Raw genomic sequence first — 27,774 nt, forward strand, 5'->3', positions numbered from 1 at the left:
TTTCCTAGAATTTCTAGTGAAAGCTAGTACAAAAGAACTTAAAAGAACCTTAAAAGAACCTCCTTCCTCATTTCCTAGAATTTCTAGTGAAAGCTAGTACAAAACTAATTCTTGAACATATTCCATTTCTGTTGCCTTGGTTGCCAGCTGAACTACAAATTTGAAGTCTAAAAAAGAAGGATATGTAGTAATCGCCAAACTTAACAAATCTTTCTTTCTTTCTTTTTTTAAAAGCCCCCTTGGACAAAGAGAAAGACAACCTGATTTGCATTTAGAACTAGAAAAACATTTACATATTTGTACTCTCTCCCCATTAGACTTTCTTCATGTCTAGGGGAATTCATGGACAGAATCTTTTTTTTTTAAACAGTAAACAGGGTGGTGAAGAAAAAGCTTTCTTCCAAAATTTGAGTCTATCAGGCTTTTTTTGGTTTTTCTTTCTTTCTTTTTTTAAACTACTTCATAATAATCCTGTAACCAGCTAGGTTTCTTATTTATCTCTTCCCAGAAGGTGTTAAAAGTTTGAGAGGACACAGTAATAGGCATCTTTGTGATAGAATCTTTGGAATTTGATTCTAGTATGTAAAAGTTTTAGACCCTGCCTTTGAGTTTTATTATTGCACTCGTCTGTTATCTGGATCAGGAACAGGCAACTACTAGTATTGATACTCATCAGAGACAGTTGTTTCCCTGCTTTGGGCAGCATATCTTCTCTACCTTCCCACTGCCTTCCACAGGGATCCTCTGTATTCTTCCTGTGTATTGAATACTATCAGGCACTAAAAACCACTGTTGATCCCTGCTTAGGATAAGTTTGCAATTAGAAGATATAACTTGCAGTAGGTGGAGGCTTTGAAAAAGATACCTCTATGCCATTTATATGTGTTTCCTTCTTTTAAAATTTCCTTGCATTCAGTTCTTCTTGAACTTTAGTTATAGATATAAATATAAAACTTTTTAAATGAGTTTAGGAAAAGATAAGATGAAATATAAGTAACTAATGAAGTTATGTCCCAGGGACTAGTTTCAGATCCATCTGACATTTGATGTCTACTGGGTGCAGGATTCTGTGGACGATTAAAAAAAAAAAAGGATTAAGACAGTGTCCTTATTTTCTGAGAAATAGCAGTTTAAATAAACTTTCAAGAAGACAGAAATTCAAGAAGTAAGGCATAAGGTAATACAGATCAAAAGTCAAATGAATGGTGCAGGAGGGGTAAGAGCACTTCAGATAAACAACTTGGTGAAAAGTTTCACAAAGGAACAAGGTTTGAACTGGATTTTGAAAGCCCCCTAGAGGAGGTTGGTTAGGTGGAGAGAGGGGAGAATGGCATTCTGGTGAGTGTCAGCGCACGCTAAATTTGGGGACCATGTGTAGATCTGTTTCACTGTAGTGGAGATGTTAGTTATAGATTACCTATTTCTCTCTCACTTTCAGCATTTTGCCTTTATTCTTGGTGTTCTATAATTATGTGAGAATATGCTTAGGTTTGGATCATCTTTCTGTGTACCGGATGAATTGTTTTAGTTTGAAGAGTCACAAATCTTTTTCTGAGAGTTTCTGCTGCTTTTCTTTTGATAGATTCCTTCATGTTTTTCCTATTCTCTCTTCCGGAAATGTGTGTTATTTGGTTTTGGTATCTCTGAATTCTCTCGGTCTTTGACTTTTATATTTTCTATCTCTTTGTTTTCTTGCTTTATATTCTAGGAGATTTCCTTTATTTCCTGACCCTTCTATAGAATATTCTGTTTTGGGAATTGATTTTTTATTTCTAAGAGTTGATTCTGGCTTTTTCTTAGTATCCTACTCTTAATTTGTGGATGTAAAGTCTGGAATTTAAAAATTCTTTTCTATACTTTAGGTAATCTATTTCCTCAAGGGTCACTTTTTCTTTTGTCTTTGTCTTTCTCCTTTGTGTCAGCTTTTTTCCACATGTCTAGTAGTTCTTGGTTGTCCATTGATAGTTGAGGATGAGGAAATTAGAAGACTTATTGGAAGCTCTGGTTAGAGGCAGCCAACTGGTGGGCTTGACTTGACTTTTCTCTGAATGGTTTGAGTGCTGGCTGTTAGGCCAGGAATACTCTAGATGCCATAATGAGTAGGCCAATATTTGCCTTAGTAGGCATTGTTTTTTCCAGATAGCATGTTTGTTTTCTTTAGAGACATGCTCTCTTTTCATTTTGGGGCAGGTGGAAAGGAAAGGAGGAGCTGAGTAAACCTTTCTTCTGGAAAGAATTTTAATCGCTCTTCCATTTCCAGGCTTTTATACTTTCCAGCTATGAATCCTCTCTAAGGTTCTGTTGGGACCATTACCTATCTCTCGTCTCGGCGGCATGCTCCCCTCCCACCATGTGTTATGGGTGCTAGTTTTCTCTATTGCTAGTTTTTTTAACCCCTTATTATGGAAGGTTGCAAATATATCCAAAACTGGAGAGTGGTAGCTGAATCTCTATTATTTATCAGTCAGCTTTAGCAGCTTCCACAGTTAATATGGCCAATATTATTTTTGTCTATTCCTCTACCCTCCTTAGTTTTTTTTTTTTTTTTTGTCGGTACGCGGGCCTCTCACTGTTGTGGCCTCTCCCGTTGCGGAGCACAGATTCCGGATGCGCAGGCTCAGTGACCATGGCTCACGGGCCTAGCCGCTCCGCGGCATGTGGGATCTTCCCGGACCGGGGCACGAACCCATGTCCCCTGCATCGGCAGGCAGACTCTCAACCACTGCGCCGCCAGGGAAGCCCAACCCTCCTTAGTTTTAACCAAACCTCAGACATATTATTCCATCTATAAATATTTCAGGATGTGTTTCTAAAAGACAAGGACTCCTTTTTAAAAACACAATCATAATATTATCATTATATCTAGCAGGATAAATGATTCTTTAATATCATCAAATAAGTATTATAGATTACTTCATCACTTTTTTTTTTCAAGTTTGAAGCAGGAACTAAACAAGGTTTTACACTGCACTTGGCTGACAAGTTTTTGAAACTACTGTAGAGTCCCTTCCCTTGGAATTTATTAGTTTTGCTTTGTCTAGATATTTTTGTCTGCTTTCAGGTGTTCAGAAATTTGTCTAAATCTCTGTTTCTTTATTGTTTATTTCCTTTAAAAAATCATTCTTTTCATTTGGGTCCTTAGAGAGTCAGGAGACAACCTGGTTTTTAATTGGTTTTTAATTATCATTGGTTAAAATTATAAGTATTTCCAACACATGAAAAAGTGAGTGTTAGAGACTCTTGTATCTGCTACCTAGATGTAAGAGATGTTAGCATTTTGCCATTTGGCTCTTTAAATGAAAGATTAAGCTGTAAAACTAAAGAGTGCAAGGAAAGACGAAAGGAAAAAAATGTTTGGCTACTTTTGACATTTCCATCAGGATTGGATTATGCTAGGCACTATATGTCTTTTTGATACCCCAAGGGTATTCTTATAAATGTGGCAGGCTTGTGCTAAAATCATGTTATGTATATAAAATCTGACATGAACAGAAGTAGATAGTCCACTGCTGTGTTCTGTGCTTTCATCATGCTGAGTGATGTGCAAGTGCTCTCAGTGTGCTGAATCATTTAGAATGCACCAAATATGATTGTTATTCTGAAAGAACAGCCCTTTTATCTTCACAACGTATCAGGATTGTACAAGAAGAACCACCAGCTTAAAAGCTAACATTGGAAATAAATAATGATGAGTAAACATACATTTGGGGGCTTAAGCTAAACATTTGGGAACCATATGTTGTAAATTTAAGGGGCTCTGTTTTGTTGAGACCAAGAGGATCTCATTTTTCTTTATTATATTTGAACAGAAAAAGGCTCAGTTGTGCCATAGAACATCTAGGAGGTAGTTTTAAAAGAAGTTTTGAAGTCCCCAGTTAATCACTAGTATTCTTTTTTTTTTTTAATTTATTTATTTTTGTCTGCATTGGGTCTTTGTTGCTGCACGTGGGCTTTCTCTAGTTGCGGCGAGTGGGGTGCTACTCTTCCTTGCGGTGTGTGGGCTTCTCATTGCGGTGGCTTCTCTTGTTGCGGAGCACGGGCTCTAGGTGCGCGGGCTTCAGTACTTGTGGCACGTGGGCTCAGTAGTTGTGGCTCGCGGGCTCTAGAGCGCAGGCTCAGTAGTTGTGGCTCTTGGGCTCTAGAGCACAGGCTCAGTAGTTGTGGTGTGTGGGCTTAGTTGCTCTGCGGCATGTGGGATCTTCCCGGACCAGGGCTCGAACCCGTGTCCCCTGCATTGGCAGGCAGATTCTTAACCAGTGCGCCGCCAGGCAAGCCCAATCGCTAGTATTCTTTTTTTTTTTTTTTTTTTTTGCATTATGCGGGCCTCTCACTGTTGTGGCCTCTCCCATTGTGGAGCACAGGCTCCGGATACGCAGGCTCAGCGGCCATGGCTCACGGGCCCAGCCGCTCTGTGGCATGTGGGATCTTCCCGGACCGGGGCACAGACCTGTGTCCCCTGCATCGGCAGGTGGACTCTCAACCACTGCGCCACCAGGGAAGCCCCAATCACTAGTATTCTTAATTCCATGATGAGTCTACTCAGTAGAGCATCATCTTAAAACTCAGAACAGTAATTATAAATTACGTAGGCACTTATTGCTGGTTAAATTGTGGAAGCTTTATCTTTTAAACTTATTATCTTGGATTAACTGTTTTGTTACTACTGGAGTCCTGGTTTCTATCCCAGCGTCATCATGGTCTCTGTGACCTTCAGTGTGTCACTTAACTCCGATTTTAGTTCAGGCATTGAATTAGGATAGTGACTTTCATTATTTTGTGTGGTGAATGGCAGGGGGTGGGGGAGAGAAAATGAATATGAACAGGAATGAATATGAATCAAGCCAGTGTTGTGCTCCTTTCCTAAAATAAAATCTTGTGCATGAGCCTGACAGGCTGTTTGTGGAGGTGGGAGAGAGCTCTGTGGTCTTGTCTACCTTCATTCCTCAAAATAGTCCCAGGACATCTCTGGTCAGTTCCTGAGTATGAAAACCATGAGTATACTTGAGCTTAAAACTTTTTTTCCATCTCTGAAATTTTTAATGTAATCATAGTCATTTGGAATCTCTACATTTCTGTGGTGGAGCCCTTTCACGTAATGGCAGTAATTTTATGGTAGAAATATTTATAGGTACAAATTAGTACCCCAAATTTAAAAAGGCCAAATGTGTCAAATTCTGTGGGGTAATTACTTATTTGGGGCTGGTTTTGATTTACTGCTGCAAACTTTTTTTTCTTACTGTAGCAAAATATGCATAACATAAAATTTACCATCTTAACCATTTCTTAGTGTACAGCTTAGTGGCATTGAATACATTCATGTTGTCGTGTATCCATTGCTACCATTCATCTCCAGAACTCTTTTATTTTCTCAAACTGAAACTGTATCCATTAAACACTAACTCCCCATTCCTCTTTCTTCTGGCCCCTGGTAACCACCATTCCACTTTATGTCTCTGTGAATTTAATCGCTCTAGGTACCTCATGTAAGTGGCGTTATACAATACTTGTTTTGTGACTGGCTTGTTTCACTCAACGTGTCCTCATGCTCTCCATCTGTGTTCTGGTGTGTGTCAGAATTTCCTTCTTAAGGGTGAATTATATTGTATGTGTATATGACATTTTGTTATCCATTGATGGGCATTACAGTGTTTCTGACTTTTGACTCCAGTGAATAATGCTGCTGTGTGAGATAATCTTTCAAAACTTGCATTCTTAAAGTTCAGAGGTATTTAATCTTTCCCTCAGTTCCATACTCCACCTCCATGCACCTGATGGTTGTACTTGGAGGGCAGTGGTACTAGGTGTGACTGAGCTGATTCTCTGTGTGGCCCTCCACCCTTGGAGAGTCACTAGGATAATTCTCCTTAAGCTGGACTCAGGTATTGGATGTTAATTCTGAAATATTTATTTAAAGAAATTAATGTGATAAATGCTGTTAAGTTGCTTGTCTCCCGAAAATGAACTTAGTTTTGGTGTTTTAAATCACCTTGATTCTTGAATCGGAGACTTAGACGTTAGAATATATAATCTGTAGTTCTTTACCTATAGTACTGCAAAGTTCTGCTCTTTAAAGAAATGTCTGGTTGCTGTGCTTTAGATGAGTTTTCCAACCATTTGTAATCAGGCAGCAAGTTTTTGAGTTCTGATTTACTTCATAATGTTACAGAAGTCCTTTGCCTTTGTAGTGTAGGCATGTTTCTGGAAACTTCTGTCTGCTAATAAGGAATTCTGCTATTTAAAAGAAACATCCTCTCTTTTCAGAGTATTCTTTATTATTATTATTTAAAATTGAGTCACAGTATAATTACATTACTGTTCTTGAGCAAATGTGTTTGCCCCAGAGTTAATAATTGCCTCATTTAATGGTTCACTGTGAATCTCCTCTCCACATAATTAACTACTTAGGTGATCTCTCAGTTCTTTTTTTCTAGAGTCATCTGTCTATCTATACAGTACTCTTGCTGTATTCTGGAGTGGTTGCACTTTATGGCTGGTGCCATTGTTTTGTGAATGCCTATGTTACTCTTCTGAATTTGATTCCCTGTTTCGGGGATTTCATGTTTTCTTCCTTCCTTCCTCCCTTCCTCTCTTCCTCTCTTTCTTCCTCTTTCTCTCTCTCTCTCTCTCTCTCTCTTTCTTTCTTTCTCTTTTTCAGTTTTTCTCTCACGTTTTGGGGGAGTATATCTCCTAACGGCTTCCTAAGATAAGTGTTTTTTCTTAGTAAGTAAGGTTTTTGGGTCTTTGCATGTCTGAAAATGCCTTTATCTAACCCTCTTAATAGATTAGTAGTTTTATTGACTATAGAATTCTGGGGTAGACATTTTTCTTCAGAGTTTTGAAAGCGTTGCTCCAGTGTTTCCAATGTTCAGGGGTTACTGTTAAAAACTTATATGCCATTGTGATTCTTGAACTTTGGAATATGACCTGTTTTTTTCTTTGTGGATGATTGTAGGATTTTGTCTTTTCCCCTGTGTCAGAAATCTGCTTTGGTTTTATTTTCCTTTTCTCTTCTCCTTCCTTTCTTCTTTCCTTTCACTGAGCTCTTGGTGGACTCCCTTAAACTAGAAACCACTATCTTTCATTCTAGGATATATGCTTTATTTTTCTTTTATTCTTTTGATTTTCTCCTGTTCTTTTTTTTTTTTTTTTTTTTTTCCGGTACGCGGGCCTCTCACTGTTGTGGCCTCTCCCGTTGCAGAGCACAGACTCCGGACGCGCAGGCTCAGCGGCCATGGCTCACGGGCCCAGCTGCTCCGCGGCATGTGGGATCTTTCCGGACCGGGGCACAAACCCATGTCCCCTGCATCGGCAGGCGGACTCTCAACCACTGCGCCACCAGGGAAGCCCTCTCCTGTTCTTTTGATTTTCTCCTTTCCGGTAGCTCTCCTGCTGAAACTCCACTTTAGGTTTTGGACCTCTTAGTTTGAGTCCCTCTTTTTCTTAACTTTTTTTCTCCTTCAACTTCGTATGTATTTTCACTTTTTGTTTGTCTTTGGTTGATCCTTGGTTGTCTCACACACACATGCATAAAAGAGTCAACCAAAAGGTGATCGGAAGCTTTGTGATTTGCTTGGTGATACTCCCAGTGAGGAGAAGAAGAGGTGCCTGATTTTTTCCTTTGGAGAATTAATTACCCAGTGTCCTTTTTTGAAAAAGAAGTGGGCATGGATTAAACTCAATTGAGAGAATGATTACAGATTCTAAATGAATCAGAAAGAAAGAAAAAGTGTTATAACAGTGTTCCTAAATATTTAAATGCCTAGGCAAGGCACAAACACAGAATCACTAGACAGAGTAATGAATAACAACATTAAGGAGCTAGGAAAAGAAGAGCAAATTAAATCCAAAGTAAGTAGAAGAAAGGAAATAATAAAGATAAGAGCAGAAATTAATGAAATAGAAAATGGACAAATAATAGAGAGAGTCACAAATTCAAAAGTTGTTTCTTGGGATTCAATAAAAGTGATGAACCCCTAACAAGACAGATGAAAGAAAAGATTAAGTCCAAGTTATCATTGTCAGGAATGAAAGAGGGTAATCACTACAGATCCCACAGACAGTAATAGCATACTAAGGAAATATAATAAGTAACTTTATGCCAATAAATTTAATAACCTGAATGATATAGACAGATTCCTTGAAAGACATAAATAATAAAAACTAACCCAAGAAGAAATAGAAAATCTGAATACCCCTATATCTGTTAAAAATTGGATTTAGAGTGAAAAACTTCCACTTTCAAAGGAAACTTGGGGCCCCAGATGGTTTTCCTGGTAAATTTTATCAAACATTAAAGGAATAAATAAGACTAAGCTTCCACAAACTTTTTCAGCAAATAGAAGAGTAGGGAGCATTTCCCAGTTCATTTTATGAGTTCAGTGTAACCCTGATATCAAAACTGGAGAAGGATATTATTAAAAAAATACTACAGACCACTATCCCTCATGAACATACACTTGAAAATCCTCAACAAAATATTAGTAAATTGAATCCAACAATATATAGAAAGGATAATATGTCATGACCGAGTGGGATTTATCTTAATTTGACACTTGAAAATTATCAATATAATTCACTGCATTAATAAAATAAGGAGAAAAATGGCATAATCATTTTAGTAGATGCAGAGAAAACATTTAACAACATTCAATATCCATTCATTATAGACATTCTCATTAATCTAGGAAAAGAGGGGGGAACTTTCTCAGCTGTTTAAAGTACATCTATGAAAAACCTATAGCTAGTATCATACTTAGAGACAAAAGACTTAATGCTTTCTCCAAGATTAGTAATAAGACAAGAATATCTGTACTCATCAGTTCTATTCAGTATTATACTGGAGGTCTTAGCCAGTGCAATGAGGTAAGCAGAAGAATTAAAAGACACGAAGATTGGAAAGAAAGAAGCAAACCATAGGACTTCCCTGGTGGTCCAGTGATAAAGAATCCGCCTTGCGGGCTTCCCTGGTGGCGCAGTGGTTGAGAGTCCGCCTGCCGACTCAGGGGACACGGGTTCGTGCCCCGGTCCGGGAAGATCCCCCATGCCGCGGAGCGGCTGGGCCTGTGAGCCATGGCTGCTGAGCCTGCGTGTCCGGAGCCTGTGCTCCGCAACAGGGAGAGGCCACAGCAGTGAGAGGCCCGCATACCACACACACACAAAAAAGAATCTGCCTTGCAATGCAGGGGACATGGGTTCCATCCCTGGTCAGGGAACTGAGATCCCACATGCCACGGGGCAGCTGAGCCCGTGCACCACAACTACTGAGCTCGAGCGCCTCCACTGGAGCCCACGTGCCGCAAACTACAGAGCCCACGTGCTCTGGAGCCTACACGCCACAACTAGAGAAGAGAAAACCTGCTGCCACAACTAGAGAGAAGCCTTCACGCCACAGTGAAATATCCCTCATGCCTCAACAAAGATCCTGTATGCCGCAACTAAGACCCGATGCAGCCAAAAAATAATAATAATAAGTAAATAATCTAAAAAAAAATAGCAAACCAGTCTTTTTTTTTTTTTTTTTTTTGGTAGATGATATGACTATATGTGTAGAAAATCCTAGTTAATTTACAAAACATTAGAATTAAGTGACTGGAGCAGAGGTGAAGGGTACATGATCATTATTCCAAAATCAATTTAAAGCATATTAGTAAAGGAACACCTGAAAAGTGAAATTGAAAAAATGATTGTCAGAGAATGAAAAAGTATAAAATACTTAGTGATAAATTTAGTGAAAAATGCATAAGACTTCTACACTGAAACTACAAAACTATAATATGTTGCTGGGAGAACTTAAAGACCTAAATACATGGAATTTATATGGAAATGCAAAGGATCTAGAATAGCCAAAAGAAATTTTATAAAAGAATAAGTTGGAGGACTTAAACTTCAAGGTGTGCTATAAATCTACAGTAATTAGGGCTTTGTGGAAGGACATTAAGGATAGACAAATAGATCAACAGAATAGAATAGAAAGTCCGGTAGACAAACATAAAATCCATTTTAAAAATAAAATTTATATTGGAGTATGATTGATTTACAATGTTGTGTTAGTTTCAGGTGTACAGCAAAGTGAATCAGTTATACGTACATCAATACTTATGTCCACTCTTTTTTTTTTTTTTTAGCTTCTTTTCCCATATAGTCCATTACAGAGTATTGAGTAGAGTTTCCTGTGCTGTACAGCAGGTTCTTATTATCTATTTTATATATAGTAGGGTGTATATGTCAATCCCAATCTCCCAATTTATTCCTCCCCCATTTATCCCCTAGTAGCTATGTTTGTTTTCTACATCTGTGACTCTACTTCTGTTTTGTAAATAAGTTTATTTGTACCCCTTTTTTTAGGTAATCAATATCATGTGATATGTATCTTTCTGTGTCTGACTTACTTCACTCAGTATGACAATCTCTAGTTCCATCCATGTTGCTGCAAATGACATTATTTTGTTCTTTTTTATGGCTGAGTAATATTCCATTGTATATATGTACTGCATCTTCTATTTACAACAGCCAGGACATGGAAGCAATCTAAATGTCCATCAACAGAGGAATGGATAAAATCCACTTATTTTTGATCAGCTGCCTATACAGTTCAGTGGGGAAAAGGAGAGAATTTCCATGGTGAGGGAACAACTGGAAGAAGGAATGGAACAGAGTAAATCTTGATTCCTACTTTATGCCATACGCAAAAAGTAGTTTGAGATGGATCATAGATCTATGAGGAGAAATTCTATAAAGCTTATAAAAGAAAATATCCAAATCATATTGTGATCTGGCATAAGGAAAGATTTTTTTGACAGGACAAAGAAAGAAATAACTACTAAAAAATGATAGACTGGACTTTACCAAAATTTAAAATTTCTGCTCATCAAAAGCTTCTTAAGAAAATAAATAGGCAAGCTACATACTGGGAGAAAATATTCACAGTTAATATATCTGACAAAGAACTTTAGTAAATATGATGAAGTATAACACAAAACAAAGAAAAATATGGGTTAAAGACTTCACAGACATTTCTCCAAAGTGTATAGGAATGGATAATAAGTACATGAAAAACGTGCTTAACAGCATCATTAATTAGGGAAATGCATATTAAAACCACAAGGAAATACCATACATACTGTCAGAATGCATAAAATTTAAAAGACCATGCAGTATATTGGCAAGTATAGGGTGTAATTGGAATTCTCACATATTGTTGGGGAAGTAGAAAGTGGTATAATCACTTTAGAAAACTCTTTGATAGTTTCTTATAAAGTTAAACATACATCTACCCCATGACTCAGGAATTCTACTCCTTATTATTTACCCAAAATGAAAATGTCCTCAGAAAAACTTGCATACAAATGTTCATTAAAAACTTTATTCGTAATTGCCCTCAAACTAGAGACAACCCAGATGTCTAATAATGGAAGAATGGATAAACAAATTGTGGTGTATAATTCAATGAAATTCTCAACAGTAAAAAAGAACAAAGTACTGATGCCCACAGTCACATTGATGAATCACCGAAAATGCTGAGCAGAAGAGACCAACACAAGAAAACACACCGTCTGATTGTATCTATGAAATTCTGAAGGAGGCAAAACTAATTTATGGTGGCTGAAATCAGACAGTGTGTGTCTCTGGAGGGGACTGAAAAGCATGGCTGAAGAGAACTTTCCAGGGTGATGGAATATCCTATATCTTGTTAGTGTTGTGAGATATAAGGGTGTACGTGTTTGTTAACTCATCAAACTCAGTACCTAATGGTTTGTGCATTTCACTATATGAAAATGATACTGCAATTACGAAAAGGCCAGAACAATAATGATAAAAATTATGAGTATATTATTTACTTTCACTAAACAGTACTTGTGGCTTTCTGTTCTTGTTCTCAAAGCACCTCTGTGTTTCATCAGTCACTTGATAAGTATATGCACCCTGTGTTTTTATTGGGTTTGGCTCCTGTGCCTGTGACAAATTTTGTTTCTGCCCATTTGGTTTCCCTTGTCATGATGTTTGAAAGAGACCTAGAGTGAAAAGTTAAAGAAGGTTATCAGGTAGCTTTTGAGGATTAATCTGGAACATTCATCAAGTACATGAGGTGTGGTGTACACTTAAGTAGTTATAAGGTGCAGGGACATGTTGTCTTTACTGTGCTTTTAAAAGCACATTTACCGGTGGTGTTTGCTTCCCTCCCTCCCTCCCTCTCTTTCTGTCTTTTCTCTCTTTCTGTGTTTAAATATAGAAAAGTATAAAGAAGAAAACCAAAATGGCCCATAATTTTACTGTCCAGATAATTGATGTTACCCTTTAAAAAATGAGTAATATATGCTTCTAGTAAGAGAATTCAGTTGGTATCGAAAGTTATAAAATAAAAAGCTCCATGTCCTTAATATTGCTCTCTGAAGATATGACTTTATTATAAAGTATAATATGTCCTTGCAGAAAAACTTGTTCATATATCAAAATATGTGATAATTTATATAAAACCATGAAAATATTTATACAAAAGTAGTTTTATTATACACTGCTTTGTAGCTTGTTTTTTTTTCACAGTACATCTTGCAGATATTTCTAAATTAGCACATACCCTATTTTTCAGTCAGTTGTATACCTTTCATTGCATTTTATAGCCAATTTAGTTTATTTTCATTTTTAAATTAAAAACAGTGTTTTAAGAATAACTTTGTGTTAGTGAAATGTTGCATTTTTTTAAATTAAAAAAATTTTAATGATTATAGATTGACAGTTTTTGGCCTTTCTCCTATGTTAGGAGACTTGGAAGGCGCAGCTGTGTCTTCTCAGCCCTGGCACCATTGACATTTTAGGCTGGATAACTCTTTGCTGTAAGGGCTGTTCTGTGTGCTGTAGGATGTTTGGCAGCACCTCTGGACTCTACTCGCTAGATGCTGTAGTGCCCCCCTCCCTCAGTTGTAAAAACCAAAAATGTCTCCAGACCCTTGGGTTGCAAAGTTGCCCCTGGTTGAGGACCACTGACGCACAGAGCATTGCAGGTACACCGGATGGTTGCCATTGCCTCTCCTGCTGGAGGAGCTGCAGAAGTCAGATACAAGAGACGTGTTCCTTCTTAGCTTGGGGTTTCAATGGGTGCAAAAAAGGGGAATGTAGGGAAGGGATATAGGGATATCTCATAGAACCCAGGGAGTGCATCAGAGTTTTGTGAGCGACTGACAGCTGTCAGAAACCAAAGCAACCCGATAGGTGTTCTGTCATATGTTCAGCAGCTGTTTATTGAATGTCTGCCATCTGCTAGGTACTGTGGTGGCCACTGGGTATTTCATGTTGAGAAAAAGAGATGTGAGTGCTGCTTCATGAAGCCTAAGGTTTAGAGGTAGACACAGACATTCAGCAAATGAATGAATGAATGAATGAAATTATAAATGGTATACCTGCTATTGAAGGACTATAACCCGATGCCATGAAAGAATGAAAGAGGGGCCTGATTTGGAGTGCAGATGGTGAAGAGATAGCCATGGAAGGCTTCTAAACCTGTGTAGCTTTTTACTAGGTTTGGGGAAGGGGCTGATAAGAGTGTTCCAAGCAGAGGGAATAGCATGTATTTGTAGTTTCAAGATATCAAGGTGGGAAAGGTTCAGCTTTTTATGGAACTGAAAGAATGCCAGTTTGAGTGGAGAATAATTCAGTGAGAAGGAGAAGTGGATTTAAAGTAAGGGTGGAGAGGTAGTCATGGGCCAGATGATGCAGGGTCTTGTAGGCAGAGTTGGGGTGATGTACAAAGTGTAGTGGGAAGGTGTGGCACGTTAAAGGCAGGTGAGTGACATGATCTGATTTACATTCTGAAGTGATGATTCTGGCTGCTGTTTGGGGTATGCACTGGAGAGAGGCAAGAATAGAATTAGGGAGACCCAGCAAGGCTGTGGTAGTGTAGCTGAAATATATGGGTGGTGATGACATTGAGTTGACAGTGGAGGCAGAGGGAAATGGACAGATTCCGGAGATTTTGGGAGACAGCATTCACGGAAATTGGTAATAATTTGAATGTGGGTTGTGAAGAGGGGAAGGCATTCATAGTGACTTCCAGAATTCTGGCTTGAATGATGGGTTCAGTTGCCATTACTGATGGGGGACCACTGGATGGGTCTGGAGCTTCAGTGGACAAGGGAGCACAGAAGAGCAAGAGTTAAGCTTTAGATGTGCTAAGTGTGAAATGCTTGTGAAATATCCTATCAGAGATATCAAGGAAATAAACATGACACATAGTCTGGTGTCGAAAATAAGAGTCTGCTGTGCAGAGAAAAGGGTACAGATTGGAGATAAAAAGTTGAGAGTTGTCAGCATATAGATGATAACATTGTCTAGGAAGAGAGTGTATCTTGATGAGACCATTGGGTCCAGGGCTGAACCCCAAGGAAATCTGATGTTCAGAGGCTGGATACAAGAGGAGCAACAGGCTGAGACAGGAAAGACGTTTGAGAGGTAGGAAGCAGATCCATAGAGGGTGATGTCATGGGAACCGAGCATCGTTTCCAAGGGCGCGGGTGGGGGGGTGGTCAGCTAGGTCTAATGTTCTGAGAGTACTGGTAAGGCTGCTTTGCTAGTGATGACTCCTGAGATGCCCTTTTAAACTACTCTGATTTCTTGTAATACTTGGGGGGATGGGGTTTTAGCCACCAGTGGAGATTGGAGCCCAAATAGGGAAAGGATCTTATGAAAACTTGTAACCTGTTGGTTTAGGGCAGCTTTCCTAACCTTTTCTATAAGAAGCACAGCCAGAAAAACCATTTCGGCGGTATGCTTTGAGCATAGGTGAGAAACATCAGCTCTTAGGGAATAGGCAGCAAGATGTAAACATGAATGTTTGTGTGTTCTATTACTGTCTTCCTGGTTGATTAAAGAAAAAGTGCTTTCTACTTCATACGTCAATACTACTTCAAAATACTGCAGATTTGTACAATTAATACCTTCTGTTCACTGAATATGGATATCAAAAGTTGAATGTTGATCTCTGGAGTCTTTGAGCGATTCTTCTAGAAATCTTTCTTTTTTCAGTTTTTCCTTTTGCCTCATCTTAGGTCTTAGCAAAGATACTCATTTTGTTAGTAGTGCCAGGAAGCAGGCAGTTTCCATGGCAACTGACAGATTGCATTTACTGTGGAAATTTCCGGGAGTGACAGAGCTGCATTGCAGAAGGATGCATAAAGCAGTATTCATCTAGAGAGCCTAACAGCATGGACACAGAAGAACAGTTGCAGTGCTGTGCAGGGTATGTGTTATGTTTATTTTCCTGTCTCAGGAGGATTACGAGTTCTGAAGAGAGGGTAGAACAGCTTGAGGCATTTTAGTATATGCTGGCTTGCTAAAATCAGAGAAACTTCGGGAAAAAGGAGGAAAAATAATTTGGGAAGAAAGATGTGTTTGATAGCATTGGGAGGAAATCAAGATGAAGATAAATGAAGTAGAAGAATGTGATAATGAAATAAGAGGAGAAAACACACTTCAAACTGATTAGATAATAAAGGGGTCTTACAGATGGTGGTTCTAGACACAAGAAGATATTTATTTATCAAAGGAAAATTAGCAGGTGTTGGCAAGCTCAGGGAATCACGTTCTCCTGTACGGGAAGGATAATGCTGGTAAGGTAGTGAGCTGCTGCCTGCTGAAGGGTGATGCGCAGCTGTGAGGGCTGCTCTGGGTGTAGGCAGGTTTGCTGCTGCCTCGTGTACTCACTTCCCTGCACGCAGGGAGAGTCAGGGAAGGGTCCTTAGATCCTCAGTCCTACTCCCTGTGGATTTGTGGAGGAGTTTTAAGAAAAAGCCTGAAATGTGTCTCGAGATTAAATTCTGGAAATAAAACTATAGGACTTGGGTAGATAATTGGAATTTCTTATCCTCCAGAGCATGATTGTAAATTTGAAAGAGAAGTGATATGAAAAATAGATAGGATTTAGATCATTTAAATGATAGGTGATATCTAGCTGACTAGATGTCATGTAGGTTATGTAGTCAGCAAACTACAGCTCATGAGCCAAATGTAGCCTGCTGCTAGTTTTTGAAAATAAAGTCTTATTGGAATGTAGCCACACCCATTTGGTTACACAGTTGCCACAGAGACTTCTGTAGATGGCAAAGCCTGAAATATTTATTGTCTGTCCCTTTACAGAAAAGTTTGGTGACTTGTGATTTAGATGGTGTATTGGATTCCTAGGGCTGCTGTAACACATTCCCACAGACTTGGTGGCTTAAAGCAACAGAAATTTATTCTCTAGGGTTCAGGAGGCCAGAAATTCTGAAGTCAAGGTGTTGGCAGGGCTTGTGCTTCTTTGGAAGGCTTTAGAGGAGGATCCTTCCGTCCTATTCCTAGCTCAGGTAGCTCCTGGCGTCTCTTGGATTTTGATAGTATAGCTCCAGTTGCTGCCTGTCCTTACTTCCCTGTCTCTGTTTCCTTTTCTGTCTCTTTTAAGGACACTCATCATTATATTTAGGGTTCACCCTAATCCAGGATGGTCTTTTCTGGAGACCATTTTCTTAATTACATCTGTAAAGATAAGGTCACCTTCTGAGATTCCAGATGGACATACCTTTTGTTGGGGCTACAGTTCAGCTCACTGCATATGGTGTTAAAGAACTGGGTTTTGGCTTCTTAGACTACATTCTGTGTTAAGAAAAGTCAGTTCCTGGCAGGTTTCCTTTGGAAACCTGTGAGGCATATCCTCTGAAGTAGACTTGTTGACCTGCTGGAGAGGGTGTTAAATTTACTTTTCAAGGACCAGACAATACAGACATAGTTAAAAATCATAGCAGACAGCCTCTGTGATGCAAACAGAAGCAGCTGGGTAGAGGTAGTACTGGAATATTCGCAGGAGAAAAGGTACTAAAATATTCACAGGAAACCATGAGCATTGTCTAACGTTACATGTCTCCAGCAGTCTCTCAACTCCCACCCCCTAAAAAACAACAAAGTGAATCTGGAAATTTAATGAAAGGTAGTTGGAACCAAAATGAGAATCAGAATTTTGAGAGATTAGACTCATGACTGGATTATGACAATGGGAAATACATATATGATTTAAAATAACTAGATTCCATACATGAGTAGAGTGAATAGAGCTGTAAGTTTGAGACTTGACTCTGGTTAGAGAGCCTTTGTATCGTTATAAGAGCATATAGACTGTTGGCCTAGGCAGGCGAGGTCTGTGATGTTTCCTCTTACCTTCTGAGCACATTTATAAGCCATAGTAATGACAGTAGATCTCTATCCTCGCATCCCTTGGAAGTTTCATCTAGCATATTTGGGTATATTTGGAAATGTTTAAGCAGCGATGCATGCCCATGCTGAAGAATCAGATGGTAGCCAGGGGATTCCAGGGTGGGTGCTGGAGCTGCAGAGAAAATCCTCCTCACTCTGTGATCTCAGGGAACCCTAGTGCCTGCATCCTCAGCTGTACACCTGAAAATGAAGCCCCTGGTGTAGATTTGATGGAGATAATTACCAGCAGAAGTAAGCAAAGATGGTTAGAAGTGGATCCAAATTAGGGTTCACCAAGAATAAGCAGTACCAAACTAGCCTACTATACTTAAAAAAAAAAAAAAGTTACTGGGCTGTAGATCAGGAATTTGCCGTGGGCTGGGTGTTTCTTGATTTCACCATATGTGGGTACAGAGGAGGAACACGAAGCCCGAGCCAGGATTTTCAGGCACAGTTTCCTGAAGGGCAAGACTGGATGAAGTTCGTGTATTCTTTCTAATTGAATTCTGTTAGTCTGTGACTGTGTGTATCTTGAACACCAAACTGAGATGTTAGCAAGCGGTAGGAATGGAAGTTTTCTTCTCTTCTTCCTTTAAAAAGATGTTTTGTGTACTAAGTGCCACCCATGTTGAATTGTGTGCTTCAGCTTAAACAGCTTCAGAGAAAGATTCAAATTTAGCTACAATCACTTTATTTTTTATTTTTGATATAAATTTTATTTATTTATTTATTTTTGGCTATGTTGGGTCTTTGTTGCTGCCCACGGGCTTTCTCTAGTTGTGGCGAGCGGGGGCTACTCTTCGTTGCGGTGCGTGGGCTTCTCATTGCGGTGGCTTCTCTTGTTGCGGAGCACGGGCTCTAGGTGTGCAGGCTTCAGTAGTTGTGGCTCACAGGCTCAGTAGTTGTGGCTCGTGGGCTCTAGAGTGCAGGCTCAGTAGTTGTGGCGCACGGGCTTAGTTGCTCCGCGGCATGTGGGATCTTCCCTGACCAGGGCTCGAACCCGTGTCCCCTGCATTGGCAGGCGGATTCTTAACCACTGCACCACCGGGGAAGCCCCGCTACGATTACTTTAACTTTTAATTTTTCTGTTGGCATCTAGAATCTATGTAAGGAAATAGAATGAGATAAGGTTTAAAGCATAGATTGGGATTAAATTAAGCTGGTTGATCATGGTTCATACAAGCTACAATTTAAGTACTATAAGGGGTTCAAAAGCACACTAGATTTCAAGTAGATATATTATATAAAATAGATGCATAGCAAAACGTGTCTGTTAATAAAATTTATTTCTATAAAATCTTTTTTTCTCATTGACCTATTTAGATAAATGTCCCCCCAAAATAATAAAAATAAGCTTGAGAATGTAGTTGTTTCATAGTTATGTGTTTAAAAGATAATTCACATAGTAATAGTATTAAAAATTAGCTACAGGTTAGGATAAAAATAGTGGTTCAGACCCTTGGTTCTTGTTTGCTTGAGGAACTAAAGTTATGACTTTATAAAAGCAATTTCATATTTGTAGTACAAAATGATGTATGAGTAGCAGCTGCCTGCTAAAATATTTAAGAAACAAAGGTGAAAATATGAAACATAGAAAATTAAGACAACTTAATGCTAAACGCTATATCTGATTGCTAATAACAATAACAGCCAGGGTAAAGAAAAAATGTACCCAGAGTTTCTCTTGCAACATTCCTGCAGAGATTGATTGAGGTAAGGGGGCCCCTTCTGAGCCTCTAGTCTCAAAGACCGAGCATCTTCATTCTCTTTCCCGCCCTCCCCCCTCACTGGTAACTACAGAAAATACCTGGAGAGCGACGGGAGGAGGAGGAGAAGTGGATGCAGACACATTCCACTGGGTAGTGTGGTCATTCTGAGAAGTGTTGTAGGTGGACGCAGAGAAGGGCTGTAGCAGCAAAGTAGACTGAGAGTTGTATTTTTATATTTGCTGCTGTCAGCTGAGAGCACAGCATTAGAGAACAAGGAGATTGCGGGGAGGAGCATTTGCCTTTGGAGCAGTGAGTGCTTTGATTGAATGCACTGAGCCCTGGATGCCTCAAACTGTATACGTGCTTTCAGCTGTAGACGTAGGACAGGCAGATCCCTTTCACACAGAGTGGGGCCCAAGGAAACTCAGTCTCTCTCTCTTGACAGTTTTGAGGTATAATTGACATGTAATAACCCGCACCTATTTAAGGTGTACATTTGCTGAGTTTTGAGGTATGTATGCACCTGTGAAACCATCACCACAGGCAACATAATGAACATATTCATCATCGCCCAGAGTTTCCTCCTGCCCCCTTGTAGTTTTTATATCCAGACGTTTGATTTGGTTCTTCTCTCCATTCTTTAGTTTCTTGAACATATGGAATACAGTAATAAACACTGTTTCATTGTCCTTGTCTACTTATTCTAGCATCTCTGTCATTTCTGGGTCACTTTGAATTGGTTGCTTTTTCTCCTTATGATGGCTCATAGTATCTTGCTTCTTTGCATACTTGAGGATTTTAGATTGCATGCCAGGCATTGGGTGCTGGCTGTTTTTGTATCTTATAAATATTTTTGAGCTCTGTCCTTTGGTTAAGTTCCTCGGAAATAGTTTGATCCTTTTCGGGTCTCTTTTTTCAGCTTCGGTAGGTGAGACCAGATCCTTCTGCGTGCTTTCCTGAATTCCCCATGAGTTGTGGAGTTTTCCACTCTTGTGGAGTTGTTGTATGAGCCTGGGTATCATTCCCTCTAATGCTTTTGGGTGGTTCTTTCCTCAGCCTTGTGTAGGTTCCTCATAAGCTTGTGCTGATCAACGGGGGGGCCCTGCACGTCTGTGGGGTCCTCCTTCTGTGCGGCTCTCTCTTACCTAGTGCTCTACCTTGAGAGCTCGGTCTCCCCAGACTCCCAGGTCCGTCGCCTCCTCGTGAGGATCTGCTGGATCTGCACCCCCTGTGTTGTGGTCTGTGAAGTCTCCCTAGGCAGTATGCACGCTGGGGTGGCTGCCGGGCTCGCCTTGTGTATTTCCTGCCTCTCAGCGCTCCGTCGCTGCCTTTTGTTGTCCGCTGTCCAGGGTCTTCAAGACCTTCCCGTGTATTGTCTTTTTTTTTTCAGTTGTTTCAGGTGTATCAGTCTGTCTCCCGATGCTCCATAATAGCCCAAGCACAAGTGCCACAGACACTCATCGTGACACAGGAGGAGAATTATGGAATTAGGGAATAATATCTTCAACGCTTTGAGAAAGAGCATCTCTGAATATGATATTTTGCAGCATTCAAAATCGTTTTTTACAAGAATGATTAGCATTTGTAATAAAGTAGAAGAAATCATGGCATTCATAAAAAAAGGATTGAAAAATAGTGAGGAGAGAACAAATTTGGATAAATAGGCAACAGAATTACTGAAAAGGGTGATAGATGAGAAAAAAAGACATTGCTAGGAAACTGTAAATGCACTGGTGGAATGAAATCCATATTGCATGTGGAACTTAAATGGTACTGCATGGCAGCAAAAGAAAAGAATGTGATGGGAATAATTGATTTGAAAACATACAAAGTACCACATTTTTTACATATATAAATGCATAAATACAATCGGAAGGTAAACAACACCCTGGAGAAATATTTGCAATACAGGACGAAGAGTTGATAGGTATGTTAATAGAAAAAGAACTTTTTAGCAGAAGCAGCGACAGCAAAACAAACACCGGTCTAGGAGGGCTCTGGCTAAGGGGGTGTTACCTCAGGCGGTTAACCAAAGAAACGCTGTTTACCAAATAGCTCAGAACATCCAACCCCAAGAGTAATACATCAAAATGCCACTTAAGAGTGAGTGATCTAGCCCCAGTCACCTTTCCGCTGGCCTGAGGGAAGGGGTGCTATGGGCCGGGCGCAGGCTCTCCAGGCAGCGCTATGCAGTCATGTGGACCCTGTGATGGCCGACACGTCGACAATACACTCAGTGAGGTCTGCAAAGCAGTAGGTGCAACAGGTCATTCGGTGACCTATCCACATAGTACAGAAAAATGCAAAGGATCTATACTGAAATGTTAATAGTGCTTTTCTCTGGATTATGATTGATTTTTCGTTTTAAATTTCTCTTCTACCTGTGTAGCTGTGAGAGGGATTTAGGATTGGGTAGTCTACTTGGAAAAAGAGGTTCAGGAACTTGCCCTGCTGCTGAATTTGCACAGCAGAACCCTGTGTTTAGTAGATGGCGGGGCTGGGGCTAGAGCTCTCCCAGGTAACCTTGGCCGTGCCGTTCCGTTTCTTTAAAAAACAAGCCCACCCACCTACATACAAAGCCCCAGGCAGCTTTATCAGACACACGAGGTAGAAATAAAGCTTTTCTCAGGGCCCAGTCTGATTACGTTCTGGAACATTATGTCACAGTTCTTTAGTTGTTTTGGAATCAGTAGGATTTCAGAAATTCATAGATTAGTCTGGGCCAATGAAGGGATGGTAATTAAAATACAGTAGTGATGATTTAGTATTAAATAGTAAACGGGCAAGTTGCTTATTTCTATCCAGAAGATCAGTTATCAGAGAAAGTACTGAGACATGCAGATGGCCAACAGACACTTGAAAAGATTCTCAATATCACTAATTATTAGAGAAATGCAAATCAAAACCACAATGAGGTATCACCTCACAGCTGTCAGAATGGCCATCATCAAAAAGTCTATAAATAATAAATGCTGGAGAGGGTGTGGAGAAAAAGGAAACTTCCTATAGGACTATTGGTGGGAATGTAAATTGGTACAGCCGCTGTGGAGAACAGTATGGAGGGTCCTTAAAAAACTAAAAATAAAGCTACCATATGATCTAGCAGTCCCAGTCCTGGGTATATATCTGGAAAAAAAAACCCTCTAATTTGAAAAGATACATGCACCCCAAGGTTCATAGCAGCACTATTTACAATAGCCAAGACATGGAACCAACCCAAGTGCCCATCAACAGACAGCTGGTTTAAGAAGATGATATATATATATACGGAATATTACTCAGCCATGACAGAGAATGAACTATTGCTATTTGCAGCAACATGGATGGATCCAGAGAATATTATACCTAGTGAAGTAAGTCAAAGAAAGACAAATACTATATATCATATATGTGGAATATAAAAAATAATACAAATGAATCTATATACAAAATGGAAATAGACTCACAGACATAGAAAACAAACTTATGGTGCTAACTCCCCCTGCCCTTGAATATGTAGACTTACCCACCCTGTAAGTGGCAGCCTGATATAAGGCATGAGAGAGACATTGCCGGAGCATGTGTACCCTCCCTGTAGGGTTAGCTCTGAAAGAGAGGAATTGAACAGAGTGTGTTTAGTTTCTTCTCTGTATTCACTGATCAGTCAGTAAGGCCTCAGGTGAGAGACCAGATCCCTCTGCATGGAACAGTGAGGCATGGGAGGAATAAGTGTTCCCTTAAACAATTGGGGAGAGGTAAGCCCTAAAAGCTTTGATATTTTCCAGTCATTCATATGGCATCTTTTTATAAAGCCAGGGAATATTGTCATTTGAAAAGGAACATGAAGATACTGACCACATGGGACATGTATACCCAATCTGTTTATATTAGCTGTTGAATATCTGTTGGTAAGATATGGTATGTCCATGAATTGATTTTCCAAATTTGATTCAAATTGATAAGGTTGATTGATTTTTTTTTTTTTTACATTTTAATCCTTTGTGTTGGTGTCTGTAGATTTCACCAGCGTCTATTATTACCACTAAAATTCTACTAACCTTTATATAGGAGAAAGTATATTAATGGTAACATCAGTCTATATCTAAACAGCTTCCCTGGTGCTGTTAATATCTATCCAAAAACATATACTGTTTGAAATACCGTATTCAAGAGATACATTACGCATTTAATTCAGATTTGTGATCTGTAAGGCATTTAAAAAATGTAAGTGTGTAGCTGATTTTTTACCTGGAATGTGTATCATTTGATAATCTAATTACAAGTCCTAGTATAACAAAGACTACTAAAACTTGTTTTCATATTAAAGACCTCTAAATCCAGAGGAGAAGATTACTGATTTTTCTATGGACTTTTTTCTACTGGACTTTCCTATGTAGAGGGCTAGATAGGGGGCTGGGATTGTATTCCTTTCTGAGACTTGGGTTAATTTGAGATTTGGAACCTCAGTCCTTTGCTTGTTTCTTGAGTGGACTCAACAAAAACATTGGAGGGGTGTCCTGGTTAAGTATTGTCCATGTAGAGCACTTAACCTATTTTAGAAGGAATATAAGGCACTGATAGGCAGAGGCATTGAGGATGACTTACAGGTTTGTTGAGTTGAGTCAAACTAATTTCCAGGTAAGAAATTAATAATGAAATGACTGGGAATTTCTGATACTGTCTAATAGAAGTAACACTTAAATCTTGTTTGATAGATTTGCTTAAAGTTAAAGAACTATAACTAGGGTTTTGGCCGCTTGGTACAGTTGCCTCAGTGATTGACTGCTAAAGTTTCATGGTAAAGGTTCAGGTCAGGCTTCCAGATCTGGTTACTACAGTGCTTTATCTACGTACAGTTCTTCTTCGGAAGCAATCATGGTTGAACTAACTCTTGTAACAGTAGCTGTGAAACAGTTTCATTGGAAAGATCGCCAGTCCAGTATGAATGAAGACTCTATGAACATGCCTTGGTGATGGCATAACCGTAGCATGTTTTTCTGTGGTTTTCACAACTCTTTTCCTGTCTAAGTGAGAAAATGGAACTCTGGGTAGTAATCACATTCTCCTATTCATCTTTTTCTTTTGCAGCTGTATTGAGATATCATTCATACACCATACAGCTCACCCATTTAAACTGTATAACCCTACTGCTTTTAGTATATTCAGAGTTGTACATCTGTCACCTTACTCAATTTTTGAACATTTTTGTTAGCCTAAGAAGATAACTCACATTCCATATCTGTCAATCTGTTCACTTTCAAAAAGAAAAAAGAATCTTATCCAGAAACCATACAGCAGGCTTACAGTAAGCTAAACTATTAGCAGAGATATTTCATAATTCTAAAATTTGACCTTCAGTGTGATAGACAATATTATAACTTGTTTTTCTCTGACTTTATGCAGTAATGAAATATTCATTTCATTTCTCAGGAATGCTAGCAACAAACGTTATATGACACAATGTAATGATGAGTGATAGCCTTTGCCATATTCTCTTGGCTAGAAGCAAGTCGCAGGTCCCATCCATATTCAAACAGAGGAGCTTATGTAAAGATGTGGGTGCCAGGAAAGTGGAGGTCATGGGCAGCACCTTAGATCCTGTCTGCCACTACCCTCAGCAGTAGGCTAGTGCTATATATTTCACCAGTGATTAAATTGAGCCATTAAGATGGTGTTTTCTTGCCAATGATCATAGAACAATAGTCGTTATTCATGGAACTTCTTTATGTTAGAATACTTCCTGGCTTAATCTGTCTACTTCATGAAAAAGATTACTGAGAAAATTAGTCACTGGGCTTCATCTGCTTGCCTAGATCTGATTTCCATCTTAGCCAGTTCAAGCTTCACCTCCATACCTGAATGGTCACTTCTGCCACTGCTTTCTGGGCTTCCTTTGACTCTAGATGCTAGGGTATATATAATATTGGTGAAAGTATTTTGTAAACTGAAAAGAACTTGTTACGAATGAAAGCTGGTATTATGACTTATTAAAGTTATGATTTGAGAATCTGGCATTTGGAATGCTGGTTCACTAAGTTGTTATTTAGACAAAGCATAGTAACTTTTTAACTCTAACCTTGACTCTTGGTTATTATTAATATCAGTACTAGTATAAATGATTATTCTGGGGGAGTCATTTTAAAATTCTAAATATATGAGAACCTTAAAAGTAACTACAAAAAACAGTTCTACTAATCTGAGAAAACATTTCCTGAATTTTGGAAGAAGAAATAGATAACCAATCATGTTCTTGCTTGTATCATTAGATCAGATTTTAAAAGAGATTCTGATCATTTAATATGAAATTGAAGAAATGTAGATGATATTCAATGGAATCTTTTTCTTTATGTCTGTTGCACTCTCTGGTTTGATACAGTTCATCCCTACACATTGGTATGTGTGTGAGAGAGAGGCAGACACAAACGAGATTGATTTTACATTTTTCATTGGATTTGCTTTTTTACAAAGTATGGTTAGAAGTTAATACTTTGATCTCCGTGCTGGCATTTTGGAGATGATTTTTTTATTTAATGAAAATCTGTAACAAGTGAGCACTTCTGTCCATAAATCATTCTTTTTTCACCCCATTGCTCTATCTATTGATCAAGGGCTGAGAGGCTCAATTTTGAATAGCACATGGTAGTTTTCCTCTTAGAGCCAGCTGACTAGTTGTTTAACTGTTCTCCCACCTCAGCATGGCTTTAGCATGAATAGGGCAGTATCCTAAGGTGCTCATTCCCAAACTTCGCTAGAATCATCGCGGTATCTTTAAATATACTGTTTTTTGACCCTATCCCCACATATTCTGATATAATAGCTATATGATGATACCTGGGCATTGGGATTTAATAAATCTCCCCAGGTGATTCTGATGAGCAGCAAAGTTTGTGAACAGCTGTATTAAGGATCGAGGACCTGGAATAATTAATGTTGGGTAAGGTAGGATAAGAACTTTTTGGAAATGAGGTTTGTAGCACCTGCGATTCTGCATTTGATAATGCAGTTTTGCAAAGTTTGGAAAAGATCTCGTATTTGGAAATGAAACTGGTCTGCAGTATTAGTTGCTTCAGTAAATGGAAATTTGGTTTTATGAATCCCATAAAAGCTGAGTTCATTGACTCCCTGAATTTAGGCCTTTCTTAATTAACTCAGTGTGTAAAAAACCAAGATGACACAAACGAACAAAAAAAATCCCCGGAAACCCGGATCGCAGACTGTTCTAGTAACTGATGAGAAAACAAATTTTCCCACGCATTAATCAGTGCTAGCTAAAAGAAAAAAGTCAAAACCTATTTAAAATGTGGAAAAATTGCTTCCCAATATTTTAACAGAGAGAGACTGAGAACACACAGCATTGAATCGTCAGGAAAACTGAAGATCTCCCCTGAGCAGCACTGGGATTTCACTGCAGAGGACTTGAAAGACCTTGGAGAAATTGGACGAGGAGCTTATGGTTCTGTCAACAAAATGGTCCACAAACCAAGTGGGCAAATAATGGCGGTTAAAGTAGGTGATGCCCATGATTACTTTTGGTACTTTAGTCCACTCGGTGCAATTTCTTGGTGCAGTAACACCACTACTGCTCTGTTCTCACTGGTGTGGTAAATATGGGTGTTCCTGAAATGGTTTCTCCGAATCCTTTTGAGGGTGTTTTATATTATATAGAGGTTGTCTTACCGGTGGCATGTTTCCTGCCTCTCGGGAGACATGAGTCGTGAGGTGTGCATGTTCCCTGCACTTTCGGCATGATTCTTTAACGTGTTTTAAACTTCAGGCCCTCCCGCTGGCTGCCAAGGTGAGTTCCGGTGGGGCGGCCGCACCCTGGGGGCCGGGCAGTGCCGCGCCGCGCCAGAGCTGCACGGAGACGCGGCGCACTGGGTTGGGCAGGGTGCGGGGCTAGGGCTAACAGCAGGCTCGCTGACGGTTTCCCGGAAACCACGCACATGCTGTTGCCACTAACCTCAACCTTACTCGGTCCTGACCGGCTCGGCTTCTCTCTGTTTTTTTCACCTCCACTCAGTACCGCCCTGTGCCCCGGCTCCAAGGTTGTACTGAAACGCATACTTTGTGATGCTGCTGTCCTAGTCTGTCATTACTGTGAGTGTCATGCCACTTAATATGTTCATTTCAAACAAAAACATCAAGAATGGCCAGAGGTGGAGATTGGCCGCTAGACTGTACCTGGCAGGCTTAGGTTGGTACCTGTGGGGAACTCATGGTTTCCGTCTGACTCCCAGGGGGCCCATGTCATTGTAACTTGTTCATGTGTTTGTTCAGATGTTTAACGAATATTTGCTCTGTGTAAGATATTTCAAGAAAGTCAGCGATGGAGGGAGGGGGGCAGTTTAAAAGGAAAAAATGGAGATATGGCCACACTCTCATCGAATTTAAAATTTTTGTGGGAACAGATACTTTCCCAGTTTGCAAGAACTGAGAATGGGTTTGCCGACAGTCTAAGCTAATCATCTTCCTGTTAGTCCCCTCCCTATTTTGAGAGTTTATCAAAATGGCTTGATGAGAGGAGTGACCTGTTTCCTACTTGACTTTTGGGAGTGGATTTGTGTCACATTAATATAAAATGCTGCCTGTGTTGAAGTTTATTGTGAGCAAAATGTTACTCTGTTTTAGCCTCCTTCACTGTTGAGCATTTCTCTTTGCTGGGTTATATAAAACTAATGAAAAATTAATAGTGGGGAGAAACCTTAGGATTCTCTCTATGGGTTCCTAACCTGTTTTTGGTCATATTTCTTTTACAATATGGTGACAACTGTAGACTTTTTTCTTGTGAAGATGGATACATATACAAAATTTTGCATATAACCACAGACCTCTAAAGATGCCCAGGCTAAGACCTCTACTTTGGATTACCTGTTGA

The 27,774-nt window shown here is 39.4% G+C and overlaps 1 protein-coding gene across 6 annotated transcripts in view; it reads left to right on the plus strand.

Moving 5' to 3' along the window:
- The window catches only part of MAP2K4 (mitogen-activated protein kinase kinase 4), a 105,014-nt gene that overhangs the window by 32,219 nt on the left and 45,021 nt on the right, over positions 1 to 27,774 (plus strand). For all 6 annotated transcript variants that reach the window (XR_003438054.1, XR_003438055.1, XM_027131079.1 and 3 more), the window contains one exon: positions 26,231 to 26,405. Coding sequence is in view for 4 of the 6 variants with exons in the window: in XM_027131079.1 (XP_026986880.1) it covers positions 26,231 to 26,405 (175 nt within the window). In the remaining 2 variants the exon portion in view is untranslated. The remainder of the gene's footprint in view (positions 1 to 26,230; positions 26,406 to 27,774) is intronic.

Source organism: Aethalodelphis obliquidens, unplaced genomic scaffold (genome assembly GCF_003676395.1).
Source record: "Aethalodelphis obliquidens isolate GAN/ISIS:26980383/991018 unplaced genomic scaffold, ASM367639v1 scaffold38, whole genome shotgun sequence".
Taxonomy (NCBI): domain Eukaryota; kingdom Metazoa; phylum Chordata; class Mammalia; order Artiodactyla; family Delphinidae; genus Aethalodelphis; species Aethalodelphis obliquidens.